Source organism: Mobula birostris, chromosome 5 (assembly GCF_030028105.1).
Source record: "Mobula birostris isolate sMobBir1 chromosome 5, sMobBir1.hap1, whole genome shotgun sequence".
NCBI lineage: Eukaryota > Metazoa > Chordata > Chondrichthyes > Myliobatiformes > Myliobatidae > Mobula > Mobula birostris.
In genome coordinates, this window is record NC_092374.1 from 197,288,668 (window position 1) to 197,299,971 (window position 11,304).

Genomic DNA, 11,304 nt, shown 5'->3' on the forward strand with positions numbered 1-11,304 from the left:
GAGCGGCAAACTCCCAAGCTGGGCGCTGTCAAGAAGGTCATCTCGGCAGCCGGCTACGGCGCGGAGAAAACGGTTGCTCCGCCTGGACAGTCGGCGAAGTCGTACGCCAGCAAAGACTCGGCGCAATGTGGCGCGGAGGGTAGCCTGGCAACCTCGTCACAACAAAAGGTTGATGGGGCCTCCCGAGAGAAGTCACAGGCCAGGAAAAGGCCGGCCAAAAACACACGCAAAAATGCCAAAGGGCGAAAAAAGGCTGAAAAGTTGACGCCGATGCTGAGAAGACCACGAAAACGCCGTGCCGTGTCCAGGACTGTGAGGGGCAGGGCTCGAAGAAAGTAGACGTCAAGTCAACATCGATGCCAACGGTTCTTGTCAGGACCTCGCAATTTTACTTTTAAAAGCCGTTTCTCATTAATTTTCACTGGAGCCTGATTAATTATGGAATTTATCTTAGCAAAGTACTAGCAAGTTTAATTTACTTAAAAATAGGTTGCTGCAATAAACCTAAGATGATGCTCCTTAACGTGTAAGAGTATTTCTGATTTTATTGGGTGGTTGTGTACATTCTGACATCTCAGAAAACCAATACATAATAGAAGTGAGATCAAAATCACAACAACGTTTTCAAACATTTTGTTTCAATTTCCATCGGTTATACAGTGCACATTTAAAATAGATCAGAATGAGGAAAATGCTACGTATACGGGAATCAAAATATCAAACAGGATTGGAAGGGGGGAATACCATTCGAGTGATATAAATTATCATTTAAAATTGATGTCTACAATGTCAATTCACACTTGAAATCTGGAAAGGTAAATCATTTTTTAAAAGTTGGGAGTTCTGTGAATGCTTTCCTGAGCATTTTAAAAGCAAAATTAATATTCCGTAGTGGGCGAGATGCTACGCTGACGCGAACAAGACGCTACTCGCCGCTGATTGGAGCGCGCCTCCAAATGAAACCGCAAAAGACAATTGGCTTAAATTTGGATATTAGCCAATAGAAACATCTGATGGCTGAATCCTTCATTAGCATGAAACAGCCTACAACTAGCATAACAACGACCTTTTGTTGAAGTCAGCAGTATGTGGGGGCTGTAGAAGGTGACGGTGAAGGGTATCGTGTCTAGAAAGGCATCGAAGCAGTCAACAAAGTCATCAAAAACTTTGAAAGAAAAGATATACAGAGCGCTGTCTCAGGTTCCAGCTCTCTGGCATTACCTGCAATTTCAAAGAATTTGTTAAAATCTGTTGCAGACATAATGAAATGAAATATTGGATTACCATCCTTCCCTAAATCTCCCATCTACACTTCACTCATTGCAAATGGAATGTTAGCATTCATTTCAAGAGCTCTAGAATACAGGAGCAGGGATGTGATGCTAAGGCTTTATGAGACACTGGTGAGGCCTCACCTTGAGTATTGTGAACAGTTTTGGGCTCCTCATCTAAAGAGATGTGCTGGCATTGAAGAGGGTTCAGAGGAGGTTCACAAGGATGATTCTGGGTTACACGAGGAATTTTGATGGCTCTGGATCTGTACTCGCTGGAATTTAGAAGGATAAGGGAATCAGAATTAGGTTTATTTTCACCGTCATGTGTCGTGAAATTTGTTAACTTAATAGCAGCAATTCAATGTAATACATAATACATTATAGAAGAAAAAAATAAATAAAATAATAATAAATAAGAAAATCAATTAAATAAATTAAAAATCATGCAAAAACAGAAATAATATATATTTAAAAAGTGAGGTAGTGTTCATGGGTTCAAAGTCCATTTAGGAATTGGATGGCAGAGGGGAAGGAGCTTTTCCTGAATCACTGAGTGTGTGCCTTCCTGCTTCTGTACCTCCTACCTGATGGTAACAGTGAGAAAAGGGCATGTCCTGGGTGCTGGAGGTCCTTAACAATCGATGCTGCCTTTCTGAGATAAGGCTCCTTGAAGATATCCTGGGTACTTTGTAGGCTAGTACCCAAGATGGAGCCGACTAAATTTACGACCCTCTGCAACTTCTTTCAGTCCTATGCAATAGCCGCCCACACAAACACAGCCCCTCCCCACCCAATACCAGACAGTGGTGCAGCCGGTAAGAATGCTCTCCACGGTATATCAGGGTGGTGAATTTGTGGAATTTGTTACCACAGGCAGCTGTGGATGTCGTTGGGTTTATTTAAGGCAAAGATTGATACGTTTTTGATTGGATAAAGCATCAAAGGCCTTGACCACTAAAATCTGATCTTTTGGACGCATAATATCCTACCAGCCTGAAAAGACTGTCATCTGTGATATAAGCACTCAGTTGGATTAGCACATGAAGGCTGGTATAGAACTGAAGCTCTTTATTGTTTACTGGTATTTGTCTCAGTCAGCTTAGTCTCCTACTACCCCGAAAACTTCCCAGTGCTGTACTTACTGTACTTTCTCATTTTATAAATCAGAGGTGTAAATGAATTACTGCTGCAATGCATTATTTTAGTAACTAATAAGAGACACACTTCAGTCAAAGTCAATTGTGCACGAATTCTCCAAGGATGTGGATAGTCCGCAGACGGAGGTGCCATGAGAATGATCGATTCTGATTGGACCGAATCACTATGCATAGTGCTTTGAAGATGAAGAATAGCAACAGAAACTAGCCTATTTAACAGACAGTTTTCATCATATGAACCAGTTAAACAAGTCTCTGCAAGGCCCTGGAGAAAATGTTTTCACTTCAAGTGACAGAATTCCTGGATTTAAAAGGAAACTCAATTTTTTGAAAGAACATATTGCGAAAGAAAATCTTGAAATGTTTCCACTGCTGCTTGGGTTTGAGAGTGAGGAAGGATTAGAAAGTCTCGAGTCTGATTGAAAACCTCCAAGATATGTAGAACAAAATTGAGCAGTACTTTTCCTCCCTTTCAACATAAGTATGACTGGGTGAGGGAATCTTCCGAGAACTGTGCTTCTGCTGTTTTCTTGTTGACCAAGCAACAAGAGCAAGGATACAGATTGTCTCATTTCAGTTGAAGGTGAAATCCGCCTGTGCTTATCTCAGGTTCGACCCAGAACTGCGTATTTGTGCAGCAAAAAGTAGATTTCACATGCTAGGCCTATATGTGAACCTGATCATGTCACTTAGTAAGAAAGTTCTTTCAGTCTCGCACAAAATTGTCTTAGGCTATATTTTCATTCATATTGCCTTGGTTTATGGCTTTTAGTAACCTTACTATTCAATGTTGTCAATACATTTTCATAATCAAAATCAATTTACAACCTTAATCTACCTTTAGAAAGAATTAAATTCCATTTTGCTTTAATAGTTATTTAACAGAAATCTGTTTGCCTTATTAGTTTTTAAATCTTATGAAAGGGGAGGATTAATTTCAAGGTAAACTAAGCTTAAGTACGTTTTTTCAAGGTCGGCTAATAATTTCTTCTCTACTCAAAAGCATTGACAATAAATTTCGGATTATTTTATGTACAATTTACGTACCAAGAGCTGTTTTTTTTTAAACGCAGGGGTTCCTCCCGGGCAAAAAGGTTGAGAAAGTTTACACTTTAGATTAGAATGATAAACAGCGGCAAGATTGATCAACTTCGTATTACAGCAACTTTCGTCTCAAGAGTTCGGCGGCTCTTAAAAGAGCCTTTGGGTTTTTCAAACATCGACCTCAGAAATTCAGGCGCGCTCCCCGCGAATGCGCCGCGCCAAGTGAATGTCCTTTGGCATTACTGTAACCCGCTTGGCGTGGATGGCACACAAGTTCGTGTCCTCGAACAACCCCACCAGGTAAGCCTCGCTCCCTTCTTGCAAAGCCACCACTGCCGATATCTGGAAGCGCAGGTCCGTCTTAAAGTCCTGCGCGATTTCACGGACCAGGCGCTGGAAGGGCAACTTCCGGATGAGCAGCTCGGTCGATTTCTGGTAGCGCCGGATCTCCCGCAGCGCCACTGTGCCCGGCCGGTACCGGTGCGGCTTCTTCACGCCGCCCGTCGCCGGAGCGCTCTTGCGGGCTGCCTTCGTGGCCAGCTGCTTGCGGGGAGCTTTACCGCCCGTGGATTTCCGTGCAGTCTGTTTCGTTCTCGCCATCTCACTGCCCTACAGTCAACATCAACACCCCGTTCGTCGATGTGGCTTTTATAGGAACCCCAACCGATGCGCGTCTTGTGATTGGGCCCCTGATTGGCCCAACCACTCAAATATTGCAACATATTTGAAAAAAACGAGAGAAATCTAACGTCGACAGAAAAACGCTAATAAAATCACAACACATTTCTGTATCACAAATTAGAATTATGTCGGCCGCTGGGCGTCAAATCAAAACATACTAAAAGGGAGTACTCGGTATGTCACGTAGCATCCGTGAAGGAATAACATTTCAAATGGCAGGTCTTCTGGCAAAACCATTTTATGCAATGACAAATGATTAATTAGTCTTTTAAGAGGGGCATTAAAGTAAGAGTGGCCATAAAATGACATTTCTACGACGTGGTTCAATCCGAAAACGCTTTGATAACATACAGATCACATAGACAGTCTTTTTCTAGGGGAGACCTTAGAACATAGAATATCAGAGGTGCAGATAGAGTTTACCTTAGAAAATAGAACAGCACAGGGTCAGTCCATTGTGTTGTGCCGGAATAAAATAGTAATTAAATGCCTAACCCCTTCTGCTTAAACAAGTCCATAACTCTCCATTCTCTGCATATTGATTTGCGTATCCTGGAGTCTTAAACACCTCTTTTATATTTGCCTCCGTCACCACCTTTGGCAGCGCGTTCCAAGCAGACATCACTCTGTGAAAATATCTTTTGAATTCTGTTATCACTGCTGTCGTCAGGACATTAAAGCAAAAGCGGCAAATATTTAAGTATTTCCCTAACTGCCTTGCTTTTAAGGGGTGTATTTTTTCAGCCTAGGATTATATATTCGGTGCCCCGTGGCAGAGAGACGATTGTAACTGGAAACTGTCAACTTCAAACAGCAGCTCCCCTCCACAGCGCGCCGCCCCATTCAGCACTTTCCGATTTTACCACACAAGATGACAGCAGAATCACGCAATTCGGCTCATCCAATCTGCTCCACCATTCGATAATGAAAGATTTATTTTCCCTCTCGTCTAAATTGATCAATCAGTCCCCAGGATCTGCTTCAGCGTTCTATGAAATTGTGGCTGTTTCGAAGTTAGCGAATCAAAATACATCAGGCGCAATTTTATTGAATTCGCGTTAAATTGATCCCCGCTTTTGGATTTCTATTAACAGCCGAATCTTAAATCATGTCTCTGAATGAATCTACTGATCCTAAATGTCTATATTGCATTTTAAGATAGGCCCTTGGTTTTGATTCCTCCACTAGAGGAAATATCCTTTTAACTTGCCTAGCACTCTGAAAGACGTCCTTGAATCCATGTCAGAGTTCATATTTTTTCTTCAGATATAGGAACTATATGTGATTCTAAATACAGGCCCAAAACAGGGAAACCAATTGGCCAATGAAAGGTCAAAATCTAATTGATATTGTTCCAATTTCGAGGGATGTTGTTTTCCTTCATCTTCCACGTTACTTCACATGTACTTATTTTGAATTTAGAAAGCTTTAAACAGGAAAAACGGAAAACTCCTTTTGAATATATTTGGTGGCTCTTAAAAGAGCCTTTTGTCTTAATGTTTTTTTGCGTCTTCTAGGCATAAACTTTACTGGGGTGGCCAGTTTTCTTAGGCAATAGGACAGCTTGGATGTTTGGCAGGACGCCGCCCTGGGCAATAGTAACCCCACCCAGCAGCTTGTTGAGTTCTTCATCGTTGCGGATGGCGAGCTGGAGGTGGCGGGGAATGATCCTGATCTTCTTGTTGTCGCGAGCTGCATTACCGGCCAGTTCCAAGATCTCAGCCGTTAAATACTCCAGCACTGCCGCTAAATAGACAGGAGCACCCGCACCAATACGCTCTGCATAGTGACCCTTCCGTAAATGCCGATGGATTCGACCAACTGGAAACTGCAGGCCGGCCCGTGATGACCGGCTCTTAGTCTTTGCGCGTCCTTTTCCTCCGGTTTTACCTCGGCCAGACATCTTCCTAGCGTTTTTCAACTCCAATAAACCCAAGAGGGCAATCGCAGCTCATTTTATATCTTCATGAAAGCGCGCGGCAAAAAGGTGCAATTTTTCATTGGCCAATTGGTTTCCCTTTGTTTTGGATTGGTCCTCCACAGAAGAAACGTTTCAAAAAGTTAGCGAATGAAAATCGTCATCTTACCCATCCCTAATTTGCATAAGGTATCCGCTTGAGACGATGCCTCTTTCTTCGGAGTGATGCTGTGTATCTTTCGTATTTCCAATTAAATTAGGTTGTTTTGCCGACCATCGGAGAACTCATGCATAATTGATTTCGACTTGTCTCTCTGAAATTATTTACAGAAATAATGCATTGCGGCAGTAATATATTTCCTGTGTAAAAAAAACTTGCCTCGCACATTTCCCTAAACTTAACCCTCTCTCCTTCAAAGCATCACTGCTGGTATCAGACCTCTTGAATCGGGGAGTCTGCCCCATCTATGCCTCTGATAATTACTATCAGGTCTCGTGGGGAAGGACCCCGGTATATGGCTCTTCTCGTACTGGAGAAGGGGAGGGGAGCCCCTCAATGATTGTAGTATTTATTATAAAGCTGCAGCGTGCCGCATGAGTGGCAGCAGTGCTATCGATATATATGGATGCAACAAAGCAGTACAGAAAGTATTGACTATAAGTAATGAAAACACATCGAATGTTTTATTCTTGTAAATAATTTTATTATGAATAATACTTATTTTGACTTTAAAATTGCAATCAGGTCTTCACTCAGCCTCAGCCACTCCAGGGAAATCAATCTCTTCGCTTAGGACATGCACTCCAATCCAGACCTGCATCCGGTAGACCTCTTCTGTCCCTTTCCACAGCTTTCATATAATGGGGCAGCCATCACTGAATTGGCAGTGAGTCTAAAATTTGAGGTTTCTAGTGTCATATAGCACAGAATTTGGTCAAATTTGTCCATTCTGGCACACCCAGGCTGATCCCATTTGCCCAAACTTCACCCACATCCCTCTAACCCTAAGCATACACCTAGCCAGAGGGGAAAGATTGAAGGAGATCTCAGGGGCAGGCTTTTCACAAAGAGAGAAACATAGAAACATAGAAAACCTACAGCACAACACAGGCCCTTCGGCCCACAAAGTTGTGCCGAACATGTCCCTACCTTAGAAATTACTAGGGTTACCTATAGCCCTCTATTTTCCTAAGCTCCATGTACCTATCCAAAAGTCTCTTAAAAGACCCTATCGTCTCCGCCTCCACCACCGTTGCTGGCAGCCCATTCCACGCACTCACCACTCTCTGCATAAAAAAAACTTACCCCTGACATCTCAGTACCTACTCCCCAGCACCTTAAACCTGTGTCCTCTTGTGGCAGCCATTTCAGCCCTGGGGAAAAGCCTCTGGCTAGCCACACGATCAATCCTTCTCTTATACACCTCTATCAGGTCGCTTCTCATCCTCCATCACTTCAAGGAGAAAAAGCCAAGTTCACTCAACCTTTTTTCATAAGGCATACTCCCCAATACAGGCAACATCCTTGTAAATCTCTGCACCATTTCTATGGTTTCCACATCCTTCCTGTAGTGAGGCAACCAGAACTGAGCACAGTGCTCCAAGTGGGGTCTGACCAGGGTCCTATATAGCTGCAACATTACCTCTTGGCTCCTAAACTCAAATCCACGGTTGATGAAGGGCAATACACCGTACGCCTTCATAACCACAGAGTCAACCTGCACAGCTGCTTTGAGCATCCTATGGACTCTGACCCCAAGATCCCTCTGATCCTCCACACTGCCAAGAATCTTACCATTAATACTATATTCTGCCATCATATTTGACCTACCAAAATGAACCACCTCACACTTACCTGGGCTGAACTCCACCTGCCACTTCTCAGCCCAGTTTTGCATCCTTTTGCATCCAGAAGATGTTAGAAGGAAAGAAAGCTTAACTTTATTTGTCACATTTACATCGAAGCATTCAGTGAAGTGCATTGTTTCCATCAATTCGGATCAGTGAGGATTGTGCTGGGCAGCCCACAGGCAACATCCATCATTGAAAATCCCCCCCATCCAGGCCGCCGTTTCCTCACAGTGACTATCAGGCAGAAGGCACAGAAGCCCGAAGTCCCACACCACCAGGTTCAGGAATATCTACTTCCCTTCAACCATTTAGTTCTTGAACCAACTGATACAACCTGAATCATCCTATCATTCAGCAACACCTTGATCACTTTTATCACTTTTGTTATTGATCTAATTGTGTTTTATTTCTTGTAAGATTTCTGTACAATTATTCATGCTTTTCTTGTGAATGTCCACGAGAAAATGAACCTCAGGGTTGTTTGTGATGACATATATGTACTTTGAGAATAAACTGCACTCTGAACTTTGAATGCTGGTTATATAATTCAATGTGCCTGTGATGTTGCTGCAAGTAAGATTTTCATTTCACCTGTGCAGACATACACATGGCAATAAATTAGACTTGGCGTTGGCTTTGGGAAGGCAGGACAGAATACCACTATATTCTAGCAAGTAGCGTTAAAATAGACGGCAGGGTCTTAGAGTGTAATTGTGGATCCTTTTATATACAGGTGAAATTTCTATAATGGAAAATAAGAAAATTGAAGAGGAATTAACTAACTACTTAGTCTCGGCATCACAGAAGAAAATGGATCGCGCCAGGTCAACTCAAGGTCCAACCAGGTTCATCCTTTACATCTTTCTTATGATCATAAGATGCCGCTGGATATTGAGATGTTTCTCTGCTAAAAATATAGCGTGTGGTGTGTGTGTGTGTGTGTGTGTGTGTGTGTGTGTGTGTGTGTGTGTGTGGTGTGTGTGTGTGTGTGGGGTGTGTGTGTGTGTGTGTGTGTGTGTGTGTGTGGGGTGTGTGTGTGTGTGTGTGGTGTGTGTGTGGGGTGTGTGTGTGTGTGCTCTGTGTGTGTGGGGTGTGTGTGTGTGTGTGTGGGGTGTGTGGTGTGTGTGTGTGGGGTGTGTGTGTGTGTGTGTGTGTGGTGTGTGTGCAGTGTGTGTGTGTGTGTGTGTGTGTGGGGTGTGTGCTCTGTGTGTGTGTGGTGTGTGTGTGTGTGTGTGTGTGTGTGTGTGTCTGTGTGTGTGTGTGTGTGTGTGTGTGTGTGTGTGTGTGTGGTGTGTGTGTGTGTGGTGTGTGTGTGTGTGTGTGTCTGTGTGTGTGCTCTGTGTGTGTGTGGTGTGTGTGGTGTGTGTGTGTGTGTGTGCTCTGTGTGTGTGTGTGTGTGTGTGTGTGTGTGTGTGTGTGTGTGTGTGTGTCTGACTGCTGATACTGTGTTTTGCACCTAGGCTCCAGCTGTTTCGTTTGGCTGTATTCATGTGATAGCTGAATGACAATCGAAGTTGAACTTGAATAAAAAAAGAAATACTGGAGATCAAGGGTCTGACCAGTGTGGGGAAATGCAGAACTTAGTATTAGTTTAAAAACAGGACTGGCAAAGTTGACAAGTCAAAATGTTGAAGAATTGCAAAGGACCTGACAATCTGCAGTTCACACTTTTGTGACTTGGCTGTTGAAGTATCTTCCAAAATCCGATAGATGCTGAAGTTATCCCTGTTAATTTGAGGATAGCAAATATGACCCCACTATTTAACACAGGGGTGGGGTGGGGGAAGAAGGATGACAGGGAACTATTTACCTCTTCGTCCGCACACACAAAATACTCTGCAGATGCTGGGGTCAAAGCAACACTCACAACAAGCTGGAGGAACTCAGCAGGTCGGGCAGCATCAGTCCTGACGAAGGGTTCCGGCCTGAAACGTCGACCAATCGTTTCCACGGATGCTGCCCGACCTGCTGAGTTCCTCCAGCGTGTTGTGAGTGTTGCTTTGACTCTTCATCCGGTGTGTTCACCAGTCTCCAGTGCGGGACTTCACTGAGAGCCTTCCACAAACAAAAGCATCGGTTCCTCCTAATCTTTCTACTAATCACAACCTCAAAGAACTCCAATTAGTCAAGCATGATTTTCCTTCTTAAGTGCATGCTGCCTCTCCTGTTCCATTATTCACATTGTGTTCTGCAATTTCATTCTTTCGTTAGATTCCAGTTTTATGAGATGGGAGGGAGTCAAAGAAAACTAAAGGGAAAAAGATGTTGACGGAAGTCACTTTATATATTTGATCCATCATGAATACTTAAGGAATTGTACTTAATCAGTGGATCCCTAGGTAAGATCTGTAGAGGATGATGGTAAACTTTTGAAAGATTTCATCCCTTAAGCAATGTTGTCTAAAAAGAGATAATTTTCCAGTCAGGAGCTTAAACAAATGTAACTATTTTATTGTAAAAATCAGAATTAGAGCAAATCCACATGGGGTTAAAGTGGTTAAATGGTCTGAACAGAGTTCAAACCAATCTAGTAAGTTTTATCCATATCCATATTGTCGCCAACAAAAACAGAAGCGTAAGTCTTTTCTCATTAAGTGGCCCTGAAAAGAGCCGTTGGATTAAGTAGCATGAAACAGAGGATTTATTTGCAGCTCATGTACGTTGTAACTGCCTTTGTTTCTTCGGGGATGGCGTGCTTCTCCCGCAGCAGCAGGCGGACGGTGGTCTGGATTTCCCGGAATGAAATGGTGTGCCGTTTGCTATATCGGACGAGGTGGGAAGCCTCACAGGCGATGCACTCGAAGATGTCATTGACAAATGAGTTAATGATGCTCATGGCCGAAGAAGAAATGCCTGTGCCCGGGTGAACCTGCTTCAATACTTTGTAGATGTAGATGCTGTAACTCTGTTTCCTCGCCATTTTACGTTTCTTTTCACCTTTCATTCGCTTTTTAGTGGCTGCTCTCTTTGGCCCCTTTTTAAGCGCTACACCCTCAGAGCTCACTTCAGGCATTATCAGAGATATTAATTGTGAGGAAACTTCTTCTTCTTTTATGGCGGTTGGCACCCAGCTTAATGGTGCATTACCGCCACCTTCTGCTCCGGTGTGTGCAATAGACTTATATTCTAAATCCCTTTACCAAATCACACACACACACACATACCCTAACCTACGCCTTATCCTTCCATCTTTGACCATCCTAGTACCCTATTCCTGTTTATCCGTCATATCCTATAAAAAAATCCCTGTACCCCTTAAGAAAGCTAAAAATACCCCAACTTTTGCTCTCTCACTCATGCCCAGCAACCCTTTTAATGTGAATTCCTGCATCCCCAACTCCCTGAGATTGATTATCATCATCTCTCTCTGTATCCCATA

At 43.2% G+C, this 11,304-nt stretch overlaps 3 protein-coding genes across 3 annotated transcripts; all 3 read right to left on the reverse strand.

Moving 5' to 3' along the window:
• Positions 1-3,664: 3,664 nt before the first annotated feature.
• LOC140197429 (histone H3-like) lies at positions 3,665-4,075 on the reverse strand. The gene has a single exon (XM_072257395.1). The coding sequence runs from the start codon at positions 4,073-4,075 to the stop codon at positions 3,665-3,667; it is 411 nt and encodes a 136-aa protein (XP_072113496.1).
• A 1,594-nt stretch (positions 4,076-5,669) lies between these two features.
• Positions 5,670-6,059, reverse strand: LOC140197430 (histone H2A-like). Its single transcript, XM_072257396.1, has one exon. It carries the CDS (start codon positions 6,057-6,059, stop codon positions 5,670-5,672), a length of 390 nt encoding a protein of 129 aa, XP_072113497.1.
• A 4,507-nt stretch (positions 6,060-10,566) lies between these two features.
• LOC140197431 (histone H2B 7-like) lies at positions 10,567-10,938 on the reverse strand. Its single transcript, XM_072257397.1, has one exon. The coding sequence runs from the start codon at positions 10,936-10,938 to the stop codon at positions 10,567-10,569; it is 372 nt and encodes a 123-aa protein (XP_072113498.1).
• Positions 10,939-11,304: the final 366 nt, after the last annotated feature.